The 26,595-nt window shown below is 36.4% G+C and overlaps 1 protein-coding gene and 1 long non-coding RNA gene across 52 annotated transcripts in view; one reads left to right on the top strand and one right to left on the bottom strand.

The window, feature by feature from the left end:
* prdm16 (PR domain containing 16) overlaps nucleotides 1-26,595 on the bottom strand; it is a 452,417-nt gene that overhangs the window by 24,006 nt on the left and 401,816 nt on the right. For 6 of the 50 annotated variants that reach the window (XM_087265356.1, XM_087265337.1, XM_087265359.1 and 3 more), the window contains 8 exons: nucleotides 21,961-22,063; nucleotides 16,010-16,211; nucleotides 14,189-14,336; nucleotides 12,153-12,306; nucleotides 7,881-9,384; nucleotides 7,633-7,717; nucleotides 5,869-6,038; nucleotides 5,546-5,623 (listed from right to left, as the gene is read on the bottom strand). In XM_087265356.1, the coding sequence (XP_087121482.1) occupies nucleotides 5,546-5,623; nucleotides 5,869-6,038; nucleotides 7,633-7,717; nucleotides 7,881-9,384; nucleotides 12,153-12,306; nucleotides 14,189-14,336; nucleotides 16,010-16,211; nucleotides 21,961-22,063 (2,444 nt within the window). Of the gene's footprint in view, nucleotides 1-5,545; nucleotides 5,624-5,868; nucleotides 6,039-7,632; nucleotides 7,721-7,880; nucleotides 9,403-12,050; nucleotides 12,307-14,176; nucleotides 14,337-16,009; nucleotides 16,212-21,960; nucleotides 22,064-23,343; nucleotides 23,514-26,595 lie in introns of those variants that run through there. The other 44 variants (XM_087265342.1, XM_087265325.1, XM_087265346.1 and 41 more) reach the window with 17 other exon arrangements.
* LOC147842869 (uncharacterized) lies at nucleotides 6,012-9,386 on the top strand. 2 transcript variants are annotated; one of them, XR_015498521.1, is made up of 2 exons: nucleotides 6,012-6,867; nucleotides 6,936-9,386. It is a non-coding gene; the product is annotated as an uncharacterized LOC147842869 (long non-coding RNA). The 2 variants fall into 2 exon arrangements; XR_015498520.1 differs by having other exon boundaries at nucleotides 6,186-6,867; nucleotides 6,916-9,386.

The raw sequence follows: 26,595 nt of genomic DNA, 5'->3' as shown, positions 1-26,595 counted from the left end.
TTCCAGCTGCAACCCAGTACTGGGAAACACCCATACACTCTTGCATTCACACATTATGGCCAATTTAGTTTATTCAATTAACCTATAGTGCATGTCTTTGGACTGTGGGGGAAACCCGGAGCACCTAGAGGAAACCAACGCCAACATGGGAAGAACTCCACACAGAAAGGCCAACTGACTCAGCTGGGACTCGAACCAGAGACCTTCTTGCTGTGAGGCGACAGTGCTAACCAATGAGCCACCCTAAAATGTACTTAAAATAAATATTACTTATAATTGTTCCTTATTTTGATACTCCTGATTTATATGTGATGTGCTAGCTTGTCATCGCGGTTCAGCTTCCATCGCCGGCTCTCTATGACTAACTTGTTTGTGATGTCAGATCAGCCAGAATAGGCAGGAGAACATCAATTTAATGTGCTGATAAACAAACAGCGCAGAGCGGCAGTGTCAGGAGTTCGCCGGACAGTGCCTCCTTTGTTGGGTGGCTTAGACTCCCGCGGTCACTGCAAAGTTGACTTTCAGGGCTAATTGCTTTGGGAAAATCGCTCGTCATCAAGTGCTCAGAATCAAGATGCAGGCCCCTTTTCATGTTCCAGTTTATTTTGCGAACAAATGTGTGTGTGCGCTTCTGTACGAACCCATTTTCCAGACTTGGCACATCATGGTTCATAGAGAATGGTAAAACGCCAAGACATCGCCCCCCCCTCCCAATCCTCCCAAGTCTTTTCTACCCCCCATTTTGTTTATTTTCATTCCTTGGTCCAGAGGGACTTTAAATTACTTCATCATCTCGGTTCTTTTTTCCTCTGTAACAAGGACTGTACATGAAGCGTTACAATCCGAATGGGGTCTTTCAATGGTCAGACCTAGTGGGCCAATTTCGCTGCGAAGAGTCGCTGATAGCATCTACAGCAGGCAAATAACCTACTACAATGAAGCCCGAAGCCGGCTTGCTCTGATATTGACCTGACTCTGCCTTTTTCTGCTGAAAGTAAGATGGGGAGATCCTGATGATGTCTGCTATTTGTTAGGGTAAATTGTTTCTAAATGAGCTAATCAGGGGATTGTTGTGAAGGAGCCAAGCATGTAGCGCTCGTGTCCCAAAGGACGCTCTCTATCTCGTTGAGTGTGTTCACAGAGCTCTATGGTAGATTGGGAGAACTCAAAGAGGGGTCTGATTCCACCTGACCTTTATTGTACGCTAAGGAAAACTTGTGTGAAACCGAGGTTAGAAAACCTAGCGCTAAAAATAATACAACCAAAAATATTTTAGAAGCAAACAATTCAGATATCTGGGCGACACGGTGGCTTAGTGGTTAGCACTGTTGCCTCACAGCAAGAAGGTTACTGGTTCGAGTTCCAGCTGGGCCAGTTTGCATATCTGTGTAGAGTTTGCATGTTCTCCACATGGGTTTCCTCCGGGTGCTCCAGATTCCCCCACAGTCCAAACACATGCGCTAAGGGTGAATTGAATAAACTAAAGTGGCCGTGTATGTGTGTGTATATGTGTGAATGAGTGTGTATGGGTGTTTCCCAGTACTTGGTTGCAGCTGCAAGGGCATCCGCAGCGTAAAACATATGCTGGATAAGTTAGCGGTTCATTCTCTGGTGACCCCTGATAAATAAAGGGACTAAGCCGAAGGAAATATATCTAAATTTGTAGTTTTTTTTGAAGTGATCCCAAAAATGACAATCAATGATTATTTACTCTTGTCGTTCCAATCCCCTGAGACCTTCGTTCATCTTCGGAACACAAATTATGATATTTTAGAAGAAATCCAAGAGCTCTCTGATTTTCCATAGACTCAAACTCAAAAAGATACCAAATAAACATCCTCAAAAGAGTGCATGAGTCGTCAACGGTTCAATCGAAATATTATCAAGCTACGAAAATACTTTTGTGCCCACATAAAACAAAAATAACGACTTTATTCAGCAGTTTCTTTTCCTCAGTGTCAGTATATTGCGCACTTTGCACTAATGTATACCGTGGATGCCCACATGTGATATTCTCAGGTGTTTGTATCTCAGGCAGAGATGTCCAAACTATTGCCAGGGTTCATAATTTAATGTTACTTTTTTGTTTGTTTGTTTTGTTTTATTACTGAGCTACAAAATGGCAAACTGAAAATAAATGTTTTAATTAAATAATGTAAAAGATTTTGTTTTTTTTTTATAGAATTATTGGTAATCACTCAACAGATAAAGGACAATGCAGAAGACATTGGCAAGCAAATCAGGGCAAAAAACAGATGCAGCTTGACTAGCATAACTCCATTCTGTTATAAATAGTTTTTTACTGTAATAAGTGTATTATAAAATTTCAAATATACTACATTAGTTAATATAAAACAATGTTTTTTTAGTTCTAATTTTCTAGGAAATCACCAATGGCAACTTTAATAAAGCTTAGTATATTTACCTTTGACCTTCAATCAAGTTTGGCTTTTGGCCCTTCATATGAAAAAGTTTGGGCACCCTTAATCTCAAGTACACGTCAGCATATTGAGAGCACAGCCCTCTTTTAAATGTGCGCCCTATACTGACACTGAGGAGAAGAAACTGACGTTATTTTTGTTTTATGAGCCCACAAAAGTATTCTGGTACTTTAATAATATTCCAATCAAACCACTGAAAGCATATGCTATGTTTTTAGATTTTTAAGAATGCTACTCTAAGGATATCTCTTGGAATTCACTTAAAATATGTACATTTGTATTTTGAAGGTAAATAAAGGTCTCAAGCCTCATTCACACTATGAGTGACTCGCAGCAGCAAAGTGACAAGCGACCATTCATTTCAATGGAGAGCGAGCGACTTCTGGCGACCTCCATCTATGTGAGTGACAGTGACTGTCGGCGACCAGGTGGGCATGTCGAGCCATGCAACAAAGTTGAGAATCCTTCATCTTTATGCAATAAAAGAGTGACTTTCTTGAGCGACAGCCAATAGGAGCACCAGTTGATCCTCTCTCAGCTCGCTCACAGGCCGGTTGTATTCTCCATGCTGTAGACCTACAAAGACCTTTGCAGCAGGTCGCCACCCAGAGCGACAGGCACCTACAAAGTCGCTGATAGTGCAAATGAGGCATCAGGTGTTAGGAACAGCAAGAGGATGAGTAATTATTTTGGGGTGAACTCTTACTTTGAGAAAAGGTAATTACTGCAAGCTTGGCAAAAGTTGGTGCCATGATACTACAGTGTTCTTGGTTGTCATCAATGTTAGATAACCAATATGTGGTTGGTAAACTGTTCTGCTTATTTGCTATAGCATTGCAGGTTATCTGGATTGTTGTTAGATGTTTGCTTCTATCAAGTCTCACCATTAATGTTAATGGAATTTTTTCTTGATCTATAAACCGTGAAGCAAACATCATAAAGTCTATTTGCTTAGAAATGCAATAAGGCAAAACTGCAAAATATGGCATCTATTTTGATGGTCCTTGCGCAGAGCGCAAAACGCAGGGCGCAAACGCTTTCAGGGCGTGTCAGAACACATTTTTGCTAATTTAAGGACGGGAAAATCCGCTTTGCGCTGTGGCGCATGGTCTAAAAGGGTTGAGTTTATTTTCTTAATGAGTTATAGGTGTGTTTTGAGAATAAACCAATCAGAGTATCATCTCCCATTCCCTTTAAGAGCCAGCTGTGTCGCGCCAAGAGCGCATTCACTATTTACAGGACGTAAAGTAAGTCTAAGTGGAAAATCTGAGCATTTCACTTGCAAACAGTTAACAGTTTTTTAACAGAAAACTGTTAAACAGAGCATCTACTGCGTGAGAAAGAGAGATAATGGATCTACTTTCACATTCGCTCTTGGATAGGGAAACCTTTACGCACAGACATCAATTAGTCTATAAATAATTAATTGCGTTTGTTAAGTGCAAATATTTGTTTCAAAACTATTTCTAAATTCAGTTCTAATTTCCAGCAAACGAATAAATGAACAATAATAACGAAGTGTGCTCAAAAACCTGAGTTATATCCTAAAACACATGCTGTGCCCCATATGGTCTAAAAACTGACAAGTGGGCAAATCTAAGCTTGTTTTTAATAAAACAAATATAAATATGGATATAATAAATAATAATAATAATAATAATAATAACATTATACAAAAGTAAATGGTTATGAATGAACAGAAAAGGCCTTCCAAGATGAAGAAGACATAAAAGCAGTGATTTTTCATATTTATGTAGGCTAGAAAATAATATGTTTTGTAATATTTTAATCCTTTATATTTGTATCCTATATCTATTCTTATTATATCTTATATATATCCTTAATATTAAAATTTTTTCATATGTAAAGATATTTGCCTATTGCTCTCTTGTGCGTATTAAGCAGTGCGTAAGCGAGGCGCAACTCTGCGCCGGAGTTTAGACCAGGTTAGTTTTGGTCTAATGAAAAATCTATTTTAGTTTCTCAAAATAGCAATGCGCCAGCAGTGCGCCTCAGAACGCCTTCCTTTTTAGACCAGAACGCCTATGGGCGCACATATGAGTGCTAATGCATTTGCTGTTTAAACAGCGTAGCGCAACGCCTCAAAACGACTCTTGCGCCAAGCTGAAACTACCAAAAGACAATTGCGTCGCGTCTTGCTCCACACTGCGCCGGGTGTATATTAGGGCCCTATGAGTTGCATGAACAGGTTGCATGTCAAAGTTTATTACTTACAGTTAAGGATTTGTTCAAATCCCTAACTATGAGTCCGCTTGCCCTTGGAAGCACCACTATTAAGAGATTTTCTCTGATATTTGACTTTTCTTACTTGAATCTGCTCAAATTGTGAACTCTTATGAAGCCTTTGGCAGTAAAAGTCTTTTTTCTTTCTTTCACGTCTTAGTCAGGCTTGAGTCAAAATATCATTTAAAAAGCCCCCCGTCTCCAAAGTGCCCTCATCACCCTCATGGAGGACTTTCCACAGCTGGTTAGAAGCCAAATCAATGATAATTAAGCCGTTCTATAAACAGAGCATGGATGTCTCCAGGGTGCTATTACCAGCCAACATTGTCCAGAGCTTGCTTTACCTCCAAAACATCTGCACAGACAGAATCAATCTTCTTTCTTTTTTGATCGCGCTGCCTCTCATGTCTCATGTCTTTCATTGTTTCCCTGTGATATTTCTCAGAATACATTGCTTGTATGGCAAGGTAATGTGCCAGAACATATCTCACATGCTGTCCACATAACTTAAAATTTGTCCATGTGTGTGTGTGTGTGTGTGTGTGTGTGTGTGTCTCCATGTATGCATGCAATCTATTTTTTTTATGTTTTGGAACGTAAAAAAGCAGGTGAGACTCAAGCAGGGACAAAAGTTTTGGATAATAAACTGATATACAGATTTTAGGCTATATTGTGTTTGTTGCATTAGTATGTGGCGTCTAACCAAGTCAAAGTTACGATATTCTCTAAGGTCAACGTCAAACTATTTAAACAAACTTTGAGTCTGTTTCGCCTCAAAGGTAGAAAGCTTAAGAATTTCAATACTGAATTTGTGCAGGTTTGTGTGTGTGTGCAAGAGTGATGGTCTAAAAGTGGCTTACCTGTAGGGTTGTTCTCCTGTGTGTGTTCGTAAGTGCCTTGTAAGATTAGCTGACCTGGGAAAGATTTTCCCACAGTACCTGCAAAGCATGAAAAGTAGTCTTTGATACAGTCATCTCGAATTGTTCCAGCTATCATATTCAGAGAGTCAGGACACATTTATTGTACATTTTTGATAAGTAATACAACTATCGGAGTACTGGTAAGATCTCCATCATGTGTGTATTAGTGTGGGATATAACGACATGATAGAAGTTCTTTAAGTTGTAGAGTTAAAGAAATTCTTTAAGGATGTGTTTACTCTCGTTTCGTGAGCAGCACTCACCTGCAGGTGTATCGCTCCTTGCCTTTGCGTAAGATAGCATCGGAAAGAGAGGGAGGCGGAGAGCGGAAGTTAAAAAGGTGGTGTGAGGAGTGCTGGAGGGAATTGGGAGCATCCAGTTTCAGAGCGCTAAAGCTTTCCAACTTCTCAGTCATGTTTTCCATCGCAGACACCTGAGGAGAGAACATGAGGCGAGTTCAGAGAGGAATACTCTGTGTTTGATGCGCAGCTCAGGGGCTTATTCAATCGGAAACTTCTCTCAGATTGATTCTGTTTGAGATTAGGGTCCATCTGGGATTGAGAAACTTTTTTTTTTTTTTGCATTTGTTTAGGGCAGGTACACGAAGAACAAAACAACAGCAGTGGCGAAGAGCTCTGACATGGAGTCTGGGAGCTTGCATTATAACCAGACAGGATGGAAAGCTGGAGGAAGTTATATATCAGAAGGTCGAGTCTTGATTGTGCTGTTCAAGAGTGACCTCCCTAACCTATGGCACGTTGGCAGCCACTCGAGCAGCCCCCTGGGAGCCCCCGGCTCCTACTTTGTTCCCAACAAATCTCTGAGAGAAGCGTCTGAATGAGCCATTCACCTCCGTGAGCGGTAACCATACAATGCAGTTTAAGATACCCCTCGCTGATAGTACTTCCCCGTTGCAGAACAAAGGCTTCGCTATGTGGCTCTATGGCCAAAAACAGCTTACATCCTTCCTACTTTAGGAATATGGATAGACAGAGACAGACAGTGTGTTTTCATTTATTCATGCATGTCTATGTATCACCGTGATTCTGTCTGTGATTTAGTTTATAGGTAATGTTGTTTATGATAATGCTTTTACCTTTTAAAACTCTTGATTACACATGAGCTCTAAATTGCCTTTAAATTAATAAATAACCAACTTTTCATACATGGATGTAGATATACTGTATAGACAGACAGACAGGCAGAGATATAGACATAGACGATAGATGGATAGATAGATAGATAGATAGATAGATAGATAGGTAGATAGGTAGATAGATAGATAGATAGATAGATAGATAGATAGATAGATAGATAGATAGATAGATAGATAGATAGATAGATAGATAGATAGATAGATAGATAGATAGATAGATAGGATCTTTATGAGACAAAATACTGTACTAATATTGTAAAAAGTGAGAGAAGGTTTGGAGTTGGGGGAGGTAGGTCAGCATTGATGGAGGCCAGATTTACAGGTCAGATAAGACAGTTCCCAACAAGAGAGGCCATTCTATTACACACAAACACAGGAAGTCCCTGATCGACATGCAGACATTATCTAGGCAGCCAGAGCAAGAAAGAAATGCTAGGAAGTTGTTAGTGGTGGGACTCAACGGAGAACTTCCCAGAGACAATGGTCTACTCTGAAAGTATGTGGCATAATTTTGTTTCAATTCAAAAGGGCCATTATTAATAATATTTTCATTATTGTTGTCACCGTTCAAAGGTGGGAAAGGTTTTAAATACTAACACAAACAATGGGGGGTTGTTTTTCTAAGCGAAAGATAATGAATTCTGAATGCACAGCATGCAAGAACAGGCAATACCCCTTTTGAGATTATCTTCATGATGAAAATAATCTAATGAAAATAAATACCATCAGATTTCCCAAGGAAGTCTTAAATCTAGGGCACTAGGAAGGTGTTTTTGATGTCTCAGAATAATCCCCTGTACTTGCAATAACAAAGAGCAGAATTTTTTACCAAGGGATCAGAACAGGTAAAACAAATGTATAGAAAGAATACCTGAGGATGGAAAAGTAGTGGCGTCGGTCTCAGGTACTTCTCCTTCAGAGCTCCTACTGGGTCTAATAACTTCCTCTTTTCCACCCTGCTGGACAACAACACCAAGGGTTACGTACGAACGAAGGTTGATTGCAAATATCAATACCTTCTCAATATTTTATTTCATTTAAATATATCACAAGCTCTAGTGTTAGATTGTGCTTATATTGGCTTTTACTGTATATTAAGGCATACTCGGGTTGAAATACCTGTAAATAGGGTCCATGAAGAATGGCGAGGGCTTGGCATAGTGAAGCGATGGCTGCTGCTGGGGAACAGGTGGCTGGGGGAGCGATGTATGCTGCTGAGGCATTTGGGGCTGGTGCAAGTTCTGATTTAGTGCTGGGTGTTCATCTTTAGCTGCTTTGCAGTTTGTGCCATAGACGTGATTCTTGCGCTGTTCATGTGTGCCACCATTGTGGCTGGCTCGGCTTCGACTGCCTATGCTGAGGTCCAGAGGTTGCTCCTCGCCGGGGGCCAAGAGAGCATTGGATGGCAAGGCTGGCTTACTTGGGGGAGGTGGAAGAGGCTTTATCTCCTTGGGTTTGGTGGTTAGGTCAAAGGGTGAATCTGCACCAGTGGCCGTATGTAATTTCTGTATGTGCTCACGAGGGGATTTAGGCTCAGGTTTGAAGAACATGCCAGGATTGAGTGCTCTGTCTGTAAATGGGTACAAGGAATGTGGGAAGTTAGGCAGAAACTGGAAGGGGAACATGGAATGGTAATTTAAGGAGCCCATCTTCTTCTCCTGCAAACCCATGAAGCCTGGGCCAAAATACTTTTCAGCAATGGAGGCAATGGCTTTAATGGAGTCAGTGGTGGCCCCGGAGGGTGGAAGTGCCTGCTCTTCTGGTGGTGGGAAAAAGGAATGCTGGGAAGAGAGGAAAGGACGCTCGCAAGGGAGGTTCCCTGAACTGGAGACAGATACCGAACTGCTGCTCACTTCATCCTGCTTGCTCTCCTGTGCTGGTTTCCTCCTACTCTTTTCTCGGTCGCTCTCTGCCTCACTTTCTAGGTCAGAGCCAGACACCGTGCCAGTGGTGGTGTCTAGATCTGTGCCACTGGATGTGTTAACATCTTCCAAGTCGCTACCGTCGGACATGTCGTTCATCTTCACTTTATTCTTGTTTTCTGTAAATGACAAGTCCAGTTTGGACTCTCGATTTTCTTCCGACTGGCTGCTGAGACTACTCCCTATGTTGCCATTGCTGTTGTTCATTGACGAGGCGACAGAAAGAGCAGGAGCATCAAGATGGGGCAGTTTCCCATCTTGACTGTTATTAAGTGGGCTCTTGAGAAGTGAGCTAGGAGGTAACAATGGTGGTCTAGGATATAGTGATGGGGGAAAGATCCCTGGAAATCCATGGGAAATGGCTGGGAATGCAGGTGGTCCTGGGGAAAAGGGTAAACCTGCATGATGTGGCCTGGATGGGAAGTAATCACCAAAGCCAAGTCCACTATGGTTCAAGCCAGGATGAGACTTGGACTTGCCTAAAATAGGACTGGATGTCATTGGTATGCCCGGTGTGAATATGCCTCCGGGATTATAATGGTTCTTTCCCTCGCAAAAGCGCCGGTGCTTGTTGAGGGAGGAGGTAGTGCTGAACATCTGCCCACAGTCTTTACACTTGATCTGGGTGCGGCAGTCTGCATGCATCCGTTTGTGACGGCACAGGTTAGAGAACTGGGTATACGATTTGTGACACACCTCACCTGGGAGAACACACATGACTGATTAATTCTATTAACATACTGTTTTAATTTGGTAGCAGTGATAATTCAGCAGCTGATTAGATCAACCAATAAACTCGGCATGCTGTTTATTATGATCAACAATCATGACACTGTCTACATCGGGGTGGTCAACCCTGCTCCAGGAGGAAACCTTCCTGAGAAAAATAAGTCCAATCCTTAATAAACACACCTGAAACAGCTTATCAAGGTGTTCAGAATTACTTTATATGAAATTGACCCCTATATGATCATTCACTATTCCCTAATATAGTCCACTTAAAGGAGTTAATGAAAGCAAGTGAGTGTATTCGAGTACCATCGATTGCCCTTTGTTTGTTCTTTAGTAGTTGATAAATCATTCGGATGGATTAGATTCTTGTTCAGACCCTACTTGTTGAGCTCTCACAAGTAATGATATACTATTTTGAATTCAGTTTTGTATAAAGACATTAATTCAACAATTAAATTGTAATCTATTTAGAAACTTCCACCGACAGGATTCGACTGTGGATTCCAACTTGTCGTTAAATTAGAAAATTCCTTTGGGATGGGAACTTTCATGTTGTATTATGGTTATTCTCTAGCCGTTGAGTGTACATTGATTGTACGCTCATCACTGCAGTGCATTGTAGGATTGATTGAGTGCACTTCAGATTGTCCACTATGGTTTGGAACAGGGGTGCCCAGAGTTGATCCAGGAGGGCCAGTGTCCTGCATAGTTTAGCTCCAACTTGCCTCAACACACCTGCCTGGAAGTTTCTAGTATACCTAGATAGAGCTTGATTAGCTGGTTCATGTGTGTTTAATAGTGGTTGAAGCTAAAATCTGCAGGACACCGGCCCTCCAAGACCAAGTTTGGGCACCCCCGGTTTGGGACATTATCACAAATGGCTTAAATAGTGTACTGTTTAAGGGTATAGACTTATTTCAAGCGGCCGCCATTTTAAACAGCGAAATCGAAGCTGCGGTGGGAAGAAACCCGGAAGTATCGCCTGAGTCACAGAGAAATGTTGTGTACCTGGCTGTATATCTTATCAGCGAAGAGAAAGAGACATAAATTTTTCATTTTACCGCCTTCTGAGTGACCCGAAGGTCTGTTCTGAATGAGTAGTTAAAATTAAAGGGGATATTGGACCTCATTTTCAGCTAAGTTAAGGCAAATGGCACTAGTTGGCTAACGTTTTCTTTCCCAAAAACACGTATTAGATGCCATTTATCAAACTCAAGTTAATGAACTGATTCTTTCACTATATTAGACTCATCACAATACAAAATTTCGGTAATGAAATGTAAAAAAAAAACGACCTTTATTGTTAACATTTAAAGCACTGTTGATTCTTAAACAGCGCTGATTTGCCATTGTGTTCACATGCTCAACAGAAATGACTGTGACTGGTCGTGAAGGTCATCACTTCACCACACTTCACTGTGAGTGCAAACACAGAGAGCGATTTGTTGATGAATCGACTGATCTTCACGGCTTTAAAATGCTCCGATGTCCGTCTATCTGTATTTGCAATCTGTCAAGAGCAGTATACTGATGACCTTCACGGGCGATCACAGTCATTTCTGTTGAACACTGGTGAATACTATGTCAAATCCACGCTGTTTATGAACAAGTTCAGCTGCGCTTGAATGTTAGCAGGAAATGGACGTTTTTAAAAGTTCAGCCAACACTATTACAGACAACATGAGGATGTGCTACAGAAGACTGCATTGTTTAATCGCTCACCGGGTTACATATGCAGGAGCAGGAGAACGTCCCCACAGTGTTTACCTGCTGTCATGAGCTAAAGCCTAGCATATTACTCTTAAGAGATTGTGATGCTGTTTGATGGCTAATATGCTTTTAATTGTTTAAATTAAACTAACTGAATGATATTAAAGTGATGTTTACACCATATCTGTGTTTTGAAATCGCAGCACCACCTGGAGGTTTGTAGTACACAGCATGTTACTGCAATGTTTACAGTGCTAATCCTATACTTCCGGGTTTCTTCCCACCACAGCCTCGCTTTCGAGTTTTAACATGGCGGCCGCGTGAATTAAGCGTATAGGAGACAATTCCGAATTCAGTGGTTGAGAATTGCAGGCATTTTGGAACTGAAGTCTGCAGGAAGGTAGGCCTCAAGAAGCAGGGTTGGCTACCTTGGTCTACATTGAACTCTACTGTGTTTTGAAGGTAAGATTAAAAAAGGCTACACAAAGTAATGCTACATGGTAAAAATATGATAAATTAGCATATTGATAACTCATCGATAAGATTCTTCATTAATAGTAGAGCTATTTCATACAAACACATGTACACTGGTAGAGCATACATGCATTTGGACATCGGACGGTAACACACAGTAAATTGTGAAGCCAAGCAATAAATAAATAAATAATAAATAAATGATAAAGATGGTGTTTTCTCAGCATTGGTAAGAGGGCAGCTACGATATGGCAAAGACATTTACCGCTTAACATTAATTCTGGCCATTTACAAGCCAAACGGGCCCTCGAAAGAAAAATTGCACCAAAAAAAAAAGAAGATAGGTAAAATGGAGTAATTAAGAGAGCGAAAAAGAAAGCACAAAAGAAAAGCGCAACAAATGTAGAACAAAACAAAGAATGGCTCTAGAATTTCATTTAGTTTCTCTGACCTATAAAACAACAGCTGTCACAATCTTGGGGTGGAGCTAGCCGGGAGGTCTTTGGACACTGGTAATTGTATCTGAGGCTTAGACAAGACTGCTCAGACTTACAGCTGAAAGGCTTGACACTGCTGTGTATGTGCTTGTGCTGCTTGAGGCCCGAGGAGGTGGCAAAGGTCTTGCCACACTCAGGGCAGGTGTGGGCTCGGGCACCGACGTGCTGAGAGCGGATGTGGCGTTGGAGGTTGCTGGGGTCTGTGAACACCTGAAGAAGACGCACAAAAGTGACAACTTAGTGCCAGGTATAAACACTGTATACAAATCGATCACTATTTGACGGCAAAAAAAATTCATTGGATATACTAAAAGAATTTAAGGTACAGTGAGTGGTTGCAAACAATTGATATGGACTGAATTTGATCAAACACGTTAAATTGAATAATGTTCAATTTAATAAGTTAGTTTAAATTCAACCACCGCTAAATTTAAATTGCAACCACAATATTTTAATTTAGACTAAATTGAATCTAAATTGCAACCACTTATTAAAAAAATTAGTAAATCCAAATGAATCATGGTTTTAAGTGCAGACAAAACAAAAAGAAGTTTAATTTATTTAAATCTGAAGCACGTGCCTGATCAGGGTTGCTGCAGGTTTCACCAAGTTAAATTTAAGACTTTTGAAGACATTTTTAACACCATTATGGATTCAATTTTAGACTCATAATTTTTCAAATTGTCCAGATGGAAAATATTTTGATTTGCCCTAAAAATATTTATTATACTTTAATACATTTAATAATACAATAATAACATTTAAACTTTTTTTACATATTTCTTAGCAAAATATTTTAAATATTGTGTAAAAACAAGCAAGTGCTACTTGTATCCATACCTTTTTTTTCCAACAAATTTTCTGTAATATATATTGTTATGTCTTTGTTTCCCAAACAACGACATAACTCCTGGCTGAAGTATCATAGTACAATGCATCATTTTGGAAAAGAACAGTTTAGTGTTGAGAAAACCCATAAACCCATAGTTTCTCTGTTGCAGATTCATTATTTGAACCAAGTTAGTAATGTAAAACCCCCATAATGATGCTCTGAATGGGGTGGAGTAACAACTTCTTAAGAGAAGAACCCCATAATTTCTTTGTGCAAATTATATTGTTTTACACGCACACACAGTTAAAAAAAATCCAATATTTGTTTTGGTAAGAACATGCACTCGCTTTCCATATAAATTGAAATATATGTAAATGGCTCATATAGAGCCTGTGTTTCCTTTAAAAATATTATTGAGAACATTACATATTCTATTCTAAATTAACATAAAATCACTTACAAAAGCTAACACGTGTTCTAACATCATATATAAATCATATAAATATATAAATAATGAGGCTCTCGATTAAAAAATGTAATTTAATATTTATTATTTATTAGGAAATGAAAAAAATCTACTCTAATTTAATAATAATATTAATGATGATGATGATTCATTCATTCATTTTCTTGTCGGCTTAGTCCCTTTATTAATCCGGGGTCGCCACAGTAGAATGAACCGCCAACTTATCCAGCATGTTTTTACACAGCGGATGCCCTTCCAGCCGCAACCCATCTTTGGGAAACATCCACACACACACATTCATACACACACTCATACACTACGGACAATATAGCCAACCCAATTCACCTGTACCTCATGTCTTTGGACAGTGTGGGAAACCGGAGCACCCGGAGGAAACCCACGCGAACGCAGGGAGAACATGCAAACTCCATACAGAAACGCCAACTGAGCCTAGCCGAGCCAAGGTTTGAACCAGTAACCCAGCGACCTTCTTGCTGTGAGGCGACAACACTACCTACTGCGCCACTGCGTCGCCATGATGATGATTATTAATATTATTATTATTTATGAAGATGAGGGAGTGATGCTAGTCGGGCGTTTTATAGTGAGTTTGGAATAATCCAATTGGCTTACTAATGATTACAGATGGGACCGGCCGCGATCAGTGCTCCTCTCGAAATTAGTTTGTGAAACTTCACTAAACTCATTATGTCGAAATCTATGGGCATGTAATGTTTCAGTTTTGCACATATAAACTAAAATATGTTATCAAAAATACTCACACTATCACCCACCTTATCACAGTTTTCACACTCAAAGCGCTTGCCACTGTCATGTGACATCTGATGGCGAATGAGGTTGGATTTCCAGTTGAAAGCTTTGGGGCACTGGTCACACTTGTACTCTCTTTCTTCTGTGTGTACGATCATATGCTGCCCAAGACTAGAAATACATAAAAACACCATAAATATATACAGTTGAAGTCAGAATTATTAGCACTCCTTTGAATTTATTATTATTATTTTTATTTCCCAAATGATGTGTAACAGAGCAAGGAAATCTTAACAGTATGTCTGATAATAGGTTTTTTTTCTGGAGAAAGTCTTATTTGTGTTATTTTGGCTAGAATAAAAGCAGCTAAATTTTTTTTAAAATCATTTTAGGGCAAAATAATTAGCCCCCTTAAGCTATATATTTTTTAGATTTTTAAAATGTCACTTTAAGCTGTAAAGAAGTGTCTAAAAAAAAAAAATATATATATATATATATATATATATATATATATATATTTTTTTTTTTTTTTTGAAGCCAGAATTATTAGCCCCCCTGAATTTTTAGCTCCCCTGTTTATTTTTTCCCCAATTTCTGTTCTGTTCTGGGAAGATTGCTTCAGCACATTTCTAAGCATAATTGTTTTAAAAATTTATTTCTAATAACTGATTTATTTTATCTTTGCCATGATGACAGTAAATAATATTTGACTAGATATTTTTCAAGACACTTCTATACAGCTTAAAGTGACATTAAAAGACTTAACTAGGTTAATAAGGTGAACTAGGCAGGTTAGGGTAATTAGTCAAGTTATTGTATAACGATGGTTTGTTCTGTAGAATATCGAAAAAAAAAATTAGCTTAAAGGGGCCAATAATTTTGTCCCAAAAATGTTTTTTAAAAAATTAATAACTGCTTTTATTCTAGCCAAAATAAAACAAATAAGACTTCCTCCAGAAGAAAAAATATTATCAGAAATACCGTGAAAATTTCCTTGCTCTGTTAAAAATCATTTGGGAAATATTTAAAAAAGAAAATCAAAATCAAAAGGGGGCTAATAATTCTGACTTCAACTGTATATAAATATATATACATATACACACACACACATTTACACATTTATGTGACTACTAGGTAGGGGAAGAACGATGTTAAAGGGACAGTTCACCCAAAAACGAAACCAACTCACCCTGAATTGGTTCTAAACCTTTAAGAGTTTCTATTTTCTATAAAACACAAAAGAAGATACTTACGCTGAAAACTCAACCTCCACAAGTTTTCATCATTCTTTAAAATGTATTCTTTCATGTTTAACAGAAACTCCGAAAGGTTTGGAACAAGTAAAGTGTGAATAAATGATGAGTAAATTGTCATTTTTGTGTGAACTATCCCTTTAAATACAAACAATGCATAAGCATAATAGTATAATGACAATTATTGACTTCAAAAGCTGTCAAATCTATCAAATATGGCCAGATATACCATTTGTGGTGGCCTTTTCCTCTGCAGTGTGTGTGTGTGTGTGTGTGTGTGTGATGTTAATAATCCTTCACACTGTTTACCTACAGTATATAATTATAGTCAATTTGAATGTTTGATTTAAAGACATTTATGTTTGTCTTCGTAAGATAAACACACTGTATTAATCATGCACATGTTTACTGTACACACACACTTAACATACAGGTCTGTGACAAACAATTGGGTCACTCGTACAATGTTAAATATGGGTCTTAAACCAAAACGACTGATGTGGATTAAATATATTCTTCTATTATAAAATGCAAGCAGCTTGGAGTGTCCTGAAGCATGCTGGGTAATTACAGCATATGCGGTGTGCTGACCTGTACTCGCTAGGGAAGATCTTTTCACAGTCTTTGCACTCGTGCACCGGCTCATCGCTGTCTTCCCGCTCCTGCTTGAAGTCTTCGCTTAGCGAGTCAAAGATGGAGTTGCCGCTGCTGCAGGAGTATTTCTGGTGCCGCCGTAACTCCAGCTTCGACGTGAAGAGCTCATCACAGTGTTCACAGCGGTACATTTGCTCATCTGAAAGGGACGGCATCACATAATTGCTTATCACTGACATTTATAAAAGCAAGGTCTATCATCAAAATAGGAGCTTTTCTGAATGGCATTACATTATCATATCAAGCTGATTTGTGTTTACTTAAAGAACGAAAACACACTTTTCCAGCAAGAGGTTTGAAATTATCTGAATATAATTACACTTTTCAGAATTGAAAACAAAAATATTGAAGCAGCTTTTAAGGGGGTTGTCAGATGTTAGTGGAACATGTTCATAGGCAACGTGCTGAAATTCACCTGTGGTTACACTCAATAATTCTACATATTCCCCATATTCACTGAAACAGCTGTTTGTTTATAACAAAGGTAGTTTGTTCTAAAGAAAATCCCTAGAAATATTTGTTTAAAGATGCTGTCTCATTAAAAAACACATGCTGTTTTTTTAGTGACAAAAAAAGTATGTAGAGTTGAAGTCAGAATTATTAGCCCCTTGTTTATTTTTCCCCCCAATTTCTGTTTAACAGAGAGATATTTTTCAACACATTTCTAAACCTAATAGTTTTAATAACTCATTTCTAATAACTGATTTGTTTTATCTATGCTATGATGACAGTAAATAATATTTGATTAGATATTTTTCAAGACACTTCTTTACAGCTTAAAGTGACATTTAAGGCTTAATTTGGTTAATTAGGCAGGTTAGGGTAATTAGGCAAGTTATTGTATAACGATGGTTTGTTCTGTAGAGTATCGAAAAAAATATAGCTTAAAGGGGCTAATAATATTGACTTTAAAATGGTTAAAAAAATTGAAACCTGCTTTTATTCTAGCCGAAATAAAACAAATAAGACTTTCTCCAGAAGAAAAAAATATTATCAGACATACTGTGAATATTTCCTTGCTCTGTTAAAGATCATTAGGGAAATATTTAAAAATGGAAAAAAAAATTTAAAGGGGGGCTAATAATTCTGACTTCAACTATATATATAAATAAAATTTTACCAGATGACTTAATATCACAATTTGGAAAGAATTAATAATATTAAATTGATTCTATTAGATGATTCTGCAGTGGGAGTGCATCTTTATACAATCTAATAAACAATCTTTAAATTTTTCGGGGTTCCTTGACACATTTTCATTGTGGTGTGTGCTATTTGCAGTGCATTTCTATATTTGCATGTGTTGTGAGAATTTTCATGCATAACTATCTATAAAAACAATTAAAAAAAACATACAGTGCTCAGCATAATTCAGTACAGTACCCCATTTTGAAAATGAAGAATTTTATCCATTTCCCAGTGAATAAAGCCAATTATATTTTGATGCATTTAAATATATAACCAAACAGATTTTAAAAACAGATATATTTATAAGAATAATATTTTAGTCACCAAACATATTTAGAAATTGAAAGGTAAGTCAATTAAATTTAGGAAAATATAGCAAAATATTTCAACCTACAAAATTTGTTAATTTTTTGCTTCTCTTGATTTTTCCTCTTTTTTTTATTGTATTTAATATTTTTCTATAACATACAAATTTGGGTATAATAGTTTTTGGACAGTTATCATAAGCTATTTTGTTGGATTAGCGCCAGATTTGGCTTCAGTACTGACTAATTTAATGTATATGGACAAATATAGTATTGTATAGCTTCCTATTAAAAATATGAATTTAAAAGAGAGATTTGTAAGGAGTGTACTTATATATGCTGTATGTATATATATATATATATATATATATATATATATATATATATATATATATATATATATATATATATATATATATATATAATAGGGAAAATCTAATATTGGGATTAGTGTGAAAGAATAATGTGATTAGGCCTGTCACAATAAACAATATATATTTATCGACCTCAATAATGCATCATTAATTTTTGGTGATGCAATATATATCGCCCATACAAAAAAAAAAAACAATAGCAACATTTTAGCTGATTGCGCAACCTCTCTATGTTTATTGAAGGTGTTAGTGTTAGTATGGTTAAAAAAATACTTTAGTATTTACTATAAATTACTATAGTGTATTTTCCTGTGCATGCCAAACAACTGAAAATAGATCTGGTGCTTTTTTGTAGTTATTTTTACCTTGTACTTATTTTGCTAACATTTATCATTTTTATTTATTTATTTATTTATTTAGGATATATGTTTTTACATTCTGATTCCTGTCTAATTATTAAAATTACTATAATTAAATTTTATATTTTTAAGAAAAAAACATCATGTGTAGTTTGGAAGAGTGTACCTGCATCTGGCATTATATAATGAGTGGCATTTTATGATAAAATGCAAAAAATGACAATAATATAACTTATTGCAAATATATTTTGGTGCAATATATAGATATCGTGACAGGTCTAATCGTGATATTTTGATCATCTATATATTGTGATATGAATACAATTTCACCAGATGACTAAAATAATTCTATTTATATATAGTTGAAGTCAGAATTATTAGCCTTTGATTTTTTTCTTTTTAAATATTTTCCAAATTATGTTTAACAGAGCAAGGAAACATTCACAGTATGTCTGATAATATTTTTTTTCTGGAGAAAGTTTTATTTGTTTTATTTCGGCTAGAATAAAAGCAGTTTTCAATTTTTTTTAACCATTTTAAATTTTTTTCAGATAGTCTACAGAACAAACCATCGTTATACAATAATTTGCCTAATTACCCTAACCTGCCTAGTTAACTTAATTAACCTAGTTAAGCCTTTAAATGTCACTTTGAGCTGTATAGAAGTGTCTTGAAAAATATCTAGTCAAATATTATTTACTGTCACCATGGCAAAGATAAATCAGTTATAAGAAATTAATTATTAAAACTATTATGTTTAGAAATTTGTTGAAAAACTCTGCTCTCCGTTAAACAGAAATTTGGGGGGAAAATAAACAAGGGGGCTAATAATTCTGACTTCAACTGTATATGAATGAATTTATTGTGAATAGTATTCATTTATCATTATATGAATACATTTTTGTATATAAACACTGAATTACTGAGTACAAATTAGTAAGTGTCTTCTGTAAATCATATACATTCAATAAACACACATAACAGAGATTTTAAAAATGTAAGATAACTTTGGAAGATAAATAACAATTGACAGGTGTAAGATCACTTTAAATATGTTTAAATGTTAAGCTATAAATAGATCATAGTTGTCATTTTTTCACTTGCGTTTGGTTCAAATGACCTGTTGTTAAATGTCTAAAATGTGTCTTTCTTATTATTTCTGATTTCTTGACACAAGAGTCAAGTACACAGATAACCCTATAATGGAAAGGCAAGCATCTAATGCGTTATCATCATCCTCAAGCCAAAGTTGATGAGTTCATTAAATTTTACTTCTTAAAAAAATCTGCATTGATGCTGTATTTACTGTATTACAACACACATTTTGTTTGTTTGTTTGTTCCCCCCAATTGATTCTAATAACACAAACTAACAGAACACAATCCACGTTCATAGGTATCCAGCAAAAAATAAACAAATATGCTGAACAGAATCGCCTTGTAACCTCAAAGAGGCCTTTACTTGGAAAACTAAAGTGGAAAAAAAATCAAACAAAAAAGTCTGTGCTGATTTAATATCTTGTTTTTTTTATCAAGAGAAGCCATGATATTACAATAAAAAAAAGAACTGGAGACATTATCTCTGCGTCCCATCAGTAGCACTAACGACAAAGGCAGGAATGTTGGGGAAAAAGACAGGGAATGGGAAACTAATAGCTCTTGGAGAGACGTAGGGGGAACACAATTATGTGCAGTTTAGCGGCTAATCTGTGAGCATGGGTGAGGTCCCTGGAGACTCCTCTAGCTCCACTCCAAATTCCACCACCGATAAGCCTTGAGAAGGACGCGGAGAGCTCTCGATCGCTCTCTCAGTCTGTCTGTTTGTCTGATTGACCATGTACTCTACGTTTCTTCCCTTTTGTTCACAGAATTGATCTGTCTGAGTGGTAGCCTGGCTTGCATCTCTTGGCGTCCCCGTCTCTCCTCAGAGAGCTCTGCTTCTTGCCTCTTTTTTTTTTTTTATTTTGGCAGGGAGATCTGAAGACACATCTCTATCAGATAAACTTTCAGCATGTGTTTGGAGAGCGACTGCTGCGCTGCGACACACTTCAGTGCTTTTGCAATTTTCTAGTCTGCATCAACTGCTCTGAGCTTCAATCGCAAAATTAGGAGATCACTCAGAAAGAGGGAAAACGATATAGATGAAGTTCACACATTGTAAACAATGCTGGGTTCAACACAATCGATTTGTTGGGACATCATGAAGGAATTAAGTTAGCTTATTAATTTTTACAAATTTAAGTAGAGTGACCATAAAACAATTAGGTTGTCCTGTACAAAAACTCAAGATTTGTGTTGTTTCAGCTCATTTTAAATAAGTAGTTTGAACAAACAGCACACTATGAATACTCTTGCGTTCCACATAATCGATTTGTGTTGGAACAACATGAAGGAATCAAGTTGGCTAGTTAGTTTTTACAAATTTAAGTTGATTGAACATAAAATAATTAAGTTGTTCTTCAAAAAAGCTCTTAAGAATTGTGTTGTTTCGGCTTATTTTAAATAAGTAGTTCAAACAAACAGCACACTATAAATAGTCTTGGGTTCCATGCAATTGATTTGTGTTTGGACAACATGAGGGAATTAAGTTAGCTTATTCATTCTTGTAAATTTAAGTGGATTCAAGATAAAACAATTAAGTTGTTCTTCAAAAAAGCTCAAAAATTGTGTTGTTTCAGCTTATTTTAAACAAGTAGTTTGAACAAACAGCACACTGTAATTACATTGGATTCCATACAATGGATTTGTTTTAGGACAACATAAGAAATTAAGTTAGCTTATTCATTTTGACAAATTAAAAGTAAAATGAACATAAAACAATTAAGTTGTTCTCCAAAAAAAAAAAAAAAAAAAAACCTCAAGATTTGTGCGGTTTCACCTGATTTTAAAAAAGTAGTTTAAACAAACAGCACACTATAAATAATCTTGGGTTCCATACAATCAATTTGTGTTGGGACAACATAAAGAAATTAAGTTAGCCTAATCATTTTACAAATTTAAGTGGATAGAACATAAAACAATTAAGTTGTTCTTCAAAAAAAGCTCATTAATTGTGTTGTTTCAGCTCATTTTAAATAAGTAGTTTGAACAAACAGCACACTATAAATAATCTTGGGTTCCATACAATGATTTGTGGTGGGACAACATGAAGGAATTAAGTTTATTCATTCTTACAAATGTAAGTGGATTAAAAATAAAAAATTAAGTTGTTCTAAAAAAAAAACCCCTCAAGAACTGTGGTTTCAACTCATTTTAAAAAAAGTAGTGTGAACAACAAGTTCAAGGGTGCAAACGTCATTTTGGGTGCAAGTGCTAACATTTACATATGCTGAAGCTACAAGTAACCACTGCACATTTTAAAGCAAATATTAAAATGAAGAAATAATCATTTAGTCATAAATACACATTGTATAATGTGATAAACTACAACTACACATATAGCACATTTTACAATGCTGTTTTTTCATTCTAATATCCTCCAGTACCAGTTGATTTGCCTCTGGCTTGAAATCTGCCTGCATGTCTTCGATATTTCCCGACCTTTGTGTAGCACGAAGACATGCGTATAGTAGCCTATCTGATGGTAAGTGTTGGCAGAGGTGAACGAGTGTGGTCTGAGTGAGTTTGTTTAAAAGAGTGCCTAATGACTTGCATTAATCTCACCTTCCAGGTTCGGTGCCATTGAGCCCTCGGGGAAAACTCCGTCCTTCATGTAAACCAGTAACTCCTCCCCAATTTCAATATCTCTAATAGCTTTATAATAGATCTGCAAAGAGAGAACAAAAAACGGGTATATTAAAACACACACAAATAAAAAATGTTCTATTACTATTATTATTATTATTATTATCATTATTATTATTATCATCATCATTATTATTATCATCATCATCCATGTTTTCTAATGGTTTGAGATTTATTTTGAATAGCAACTGTAAACACATTCATATTTATAATTGTTTTTGTATAGCGAATACAAAATAATAAAGCAAACAATTACAAAGAAGAGAATGAACAGATAATGTAGATACCATTACAAAGCGCATATGAAACCGCGACAGCCTAATTTACTACTCAAAGGCAAGCAAGATATGAATAAAAACACGCACAAAATAGCTTTGCTTCAAATAAAACCCAGTAAATTTAATAGATACATTAATTAAATAATATAAATAGCATCTGCACTTTTGAATGTGGTAAAGACAGTGCGGGTTCAACCCGACATGGAATTCGTGCGTTCATGTGTTTTCCTTTTAAAACCGGTAAATGAATTAAATACCCCCAAAAATTTGCGTTTAAGGTTTTTAAATACTTTAAATAATGACTGATTATATTTTTGTGTTACACTTTTGTCAATATGTATAATAGATGTCCGTATAGCCTACAATAAAATTATGTTTTCAATGGAAAATCTTTCTAAATCCACTGGTTTTATAAACACATTTTGTTGTTTACATTATAATCGCGGTCGAATGTCATTATTTAAAACTATTTTATATACGCATTTAATGCTAGAAATTTTCCTTAATTAAAATTAAAATCATCCAAGAGCGCATTTTAATGACAAACAACATCTGCTGCTATCCCTTTAAAAAATAAAAAGCTTGCATTTAGGCTATTTAGTAGCCAAAATTAAAATATCAACAAAGGGAAATATAAATAAATAGTCCTAAATAATATTAACAACTATGATAAAACAACAAAAAAGCTATTTTGAATAAAAAGACACACACACACACACACTCAGTAGTAAGCAAGCCTACAGGGACAACAGTACCAGCATCTCCCTCATGAGGGCGCTCAGAACTAGGCGACAGCTTTGGATCAGGGCCCCGCTCCGAAATCAAGACATACAGCAAAAAAAAAAACCTCGCACAAACTTCATCTCGGAGCTCTAATGTTGTGACAACTCTAATGTGTGTTACAAAAGTAGGCCAAGGCATCAGTTTGAGGGGTGGCCGATGTATAACACAGCGATTATTAAGCCACAGTTAATATTAATATCACAATCCGCTACAGTTAAACGAAGGTAAGAGCATAGCTGACCTTTTTCTTTCCCGAGAGTTGATAAAGTTGGGCTAGTTGTTGAGCGGTGGATCTCAAAGCTTCCAGTTGTAATAACAGCTCTGATCCCGTAGAGTTCAGCACGCAACCCATAGTATCATGACACTGCGCGCGACAGCAGCGCTAGACAGAGTCCGAACACGCGCGTCTTTGATGAGGTGAGTCGCGCTCATTAGTGATTCTCTCTATCGGCCACTCCTCCTCTCTTATCTCCAACCAAAAGGATTGAACCCCTCCCCATGTCCTCTCCTCCTCTGACCACCGCATGAATCTATTATTGATGGAAAATGTATCTTTCCCGGCTAATGAAAATGTAAAAAATACATCAACTGTTGGATTGAGCGCGAGCCGCGTGCCCTGCATGCGCGCGATGTGTTTTTGTGTGTGTCTACAGGGCTTTTAAATACGTACACCTGTTTTACAGGCTGTCTTCTGCCACTAACATTTAACAGATCTTCTTTTTTAACGAACTGTGTTTGCGTTTTGAAGAACTAATAGTATATTTTGCGCAGAATATATGCCGCCTCAGAGACTTCTCAATTCCTCACACTTGACTTCTTAATGAATAGTTTTTAATATCAAAATATGATTTTTTAAATTGAATATATGCTTGGATATTTGCGAGGAACGTATGTGCAGCATATATCTAATTAAAATAACATTCTAATCTTGAATAAACCATTTATTTACAGTATAAAATCCTCAAGTGTGAGGAATTTATTTTGCGCGTAACATAACCTGAAACACTGATTAATAAAATGCGGATTCTTTATTATTTTGTAAACAAATATAAAGGATAATACAGCCTATTTAATTATCTCTAAACACAACAACAATAAGCTTACATTATAATTTTTTTAATACCCTACTATATTTATTATATAAGCCTAAATATTATTTTCGTTTCCTATCTTCCGTTTTGTCAATTAATAAACTAAATCACGCATTTTCGCAACACAGTTTGTTCCTTCATCAATTTGCTATTACCTCTGCATATTAAATAAATAGATGTTACCTTATTTTGTGTTGGTATAAATAAAGGTTTTAGCTATATTGATTACAATGTATAAAATAATATCGTTTCACTTTTGAATGTGACCAGTTTTGCGGTAATTATAGGTTTTCAGTGCTTACTACGCTATTTAATTTTAAATTAATATTAATTAATTCGTTTTCCTTCAGCTTAGTCCCTTTATTCATCAGGTGTCGCCACAGGGGAGTGAACCGCCAACTAATCCAGCATATGTTTTACTCAGCAGATGCCCTTCCAAGCTGTAACCTAGTACTGGGAAACATCCATACACACTCATTCACACTCATACACTACGACCAATCTAGCTTATTCAATTTACCTAAAGCGCATGTCTGTTGACTGTGCGGGGGAAACCGGAGAACCCAAAACCCACGTGAACACGGGGATCACATGCAAAATCCACACTTGGATTAACATGAAAATGTATATGTGAAGTGTGTGTAAAATATTTAATAGCATATTATCATCTCTTGTCAAACCAGCTCAAATAGAAATTGTCAAAATAAACCAAATTCTGAATTACACTTAACATATACGTATAATAATAATCCCACAAAACAGTGGCAGGTGTTAAAATTTCAATATTTAATAAGCAACCAGGGTAAAATGTTGCGTTTTTGAAACTGTGCTGTATAGTCTGAGGGCTAGTTCTCTGGGTGCCTATAGTAATGTCTTCCTTTTTACCTCTAAAGCAATCTATTATGATGGGGCTAAGCTGTCTCTACAGTAAATCTTTTCAGCATCTGACAGAACTGAGAGGGCCATCTTGACCCCCTCACAATGCTTTCAAGTGCTGGGGGCCGATGCATCATCCATCACGTAGGTGACAATAATCCCCTGTCAGTCTCACACACACACACACACACACGCTGACGTGAACATATAAGGAAATGCAGACCTAAAAAGAACTTTTGTTTGGGTGTGCTTGTTTGCATGCCGTTCTGATTCTGATTTACTGAGACTCAGAGATCAGAACAAAGTTCATCATATCTCAGGCAACTCTTTGATCAAATGCCAAAAGCGTATAAAACGTACACTGCATGACTGTAGATGTCAGGGATTTCTTTATGAGTTCCTCTTTAGCAAACATGAATATCATTTATGAGGCGTTTATCAGTGGGTAACTAATATTTCGTTGAAAGCAGTGTTAGATGGTATTTTTTTAAATGCTAAATTATTTTCAAAAGCAATGGAACATATATATATATATATATATATATATATATATATATATATATATATATATATATATATATATATATAATTTAATATATACAGTTGAAGTCAGAATTATAAGCCCCCCTTTGAATTTTACTTTCTTTTTTAAATATTTCCTAAATAATGTTTAACAGAGCAAGGGAATTTTCACAGTATGTCTGATATTTTTTTTTCATCTGGATAAAGTATTATTTGATTTATTTTGACTAGAATAAAAGCATTTTAAAATGTTTAAAAATTATTAGCCCCTTGAAGCAAATTTTTTTGATAGTCTACAAAACAAACCATCGTTATACAATAACTTGCCTAATTACCCTAACCTGCCTAGTTAACCTAATCAAGCCTTAAATGTCACTTTAAGCTGTATACATTATATATTGTATACACTGTACATATATACATTATATATGTACAATATATAATAAAATATATAAAAATATATAAGTACAGTATAAACATATTTCCCAGGGATGGGTTGTGGCTGGAAGAGCATACGTTGCATAAAAATGTGCTGGATAAGTTGGCGATTCATTCCGCTGTGGCGACCCCCGGATTAATAAAGGGACTAAGCCGAAAGAAAATGAATGAATGAATATATATATATATCGTATAAATTTGTACAGTATATATGTACAATATATAATGAAATATATATAATGAGAGCATTTCCAATCCTGAATGACAGAACATTATTTAGCCACTTTATTATTGTGGGGTTCCACTGTGTGTGTGTGTGTGTGTGTTTGTGTGTGTGGGTGTGTGTGTGTGTGTGTGAGAGAGTATGTGTGACTGTGTTTGTGTGAGAGAAAGAGTGTGTCTGGGTATGTTTGTGCGTGTGTGTGTGTGTGAGAGAAAGAGAGAGAGAGAGTATGTGTGACTGTGTTTGTGTGAGAGAAAGAGTGTGTCTGGGTATGTTTGTGTGTGTGTTTGTGTGTGTTAGAGTGTATGTGTGTCTCTTTCTGTCTGTGTGTGTGTGTGTGTGT

The sequence above is a fragment of the Danio rerio genome, chromosome 8 (genome assembly GCF_052040795.2).
Source record: "Danio rerio strain M-AB ecotype USA chromosome 8, GRCz13ab, whole genome shotgun sequence".
NCBI lineage: Eukaryota > Metazoa > Chordata > Actinopteri > Cypriniformes > Danionidae > Danio > Danio rerio.
The sequence above is the reverse complement of the archived record's forward strand: the minus strand, read 5'-3'. Positions and strand labels throughout refer to the sequence as shown.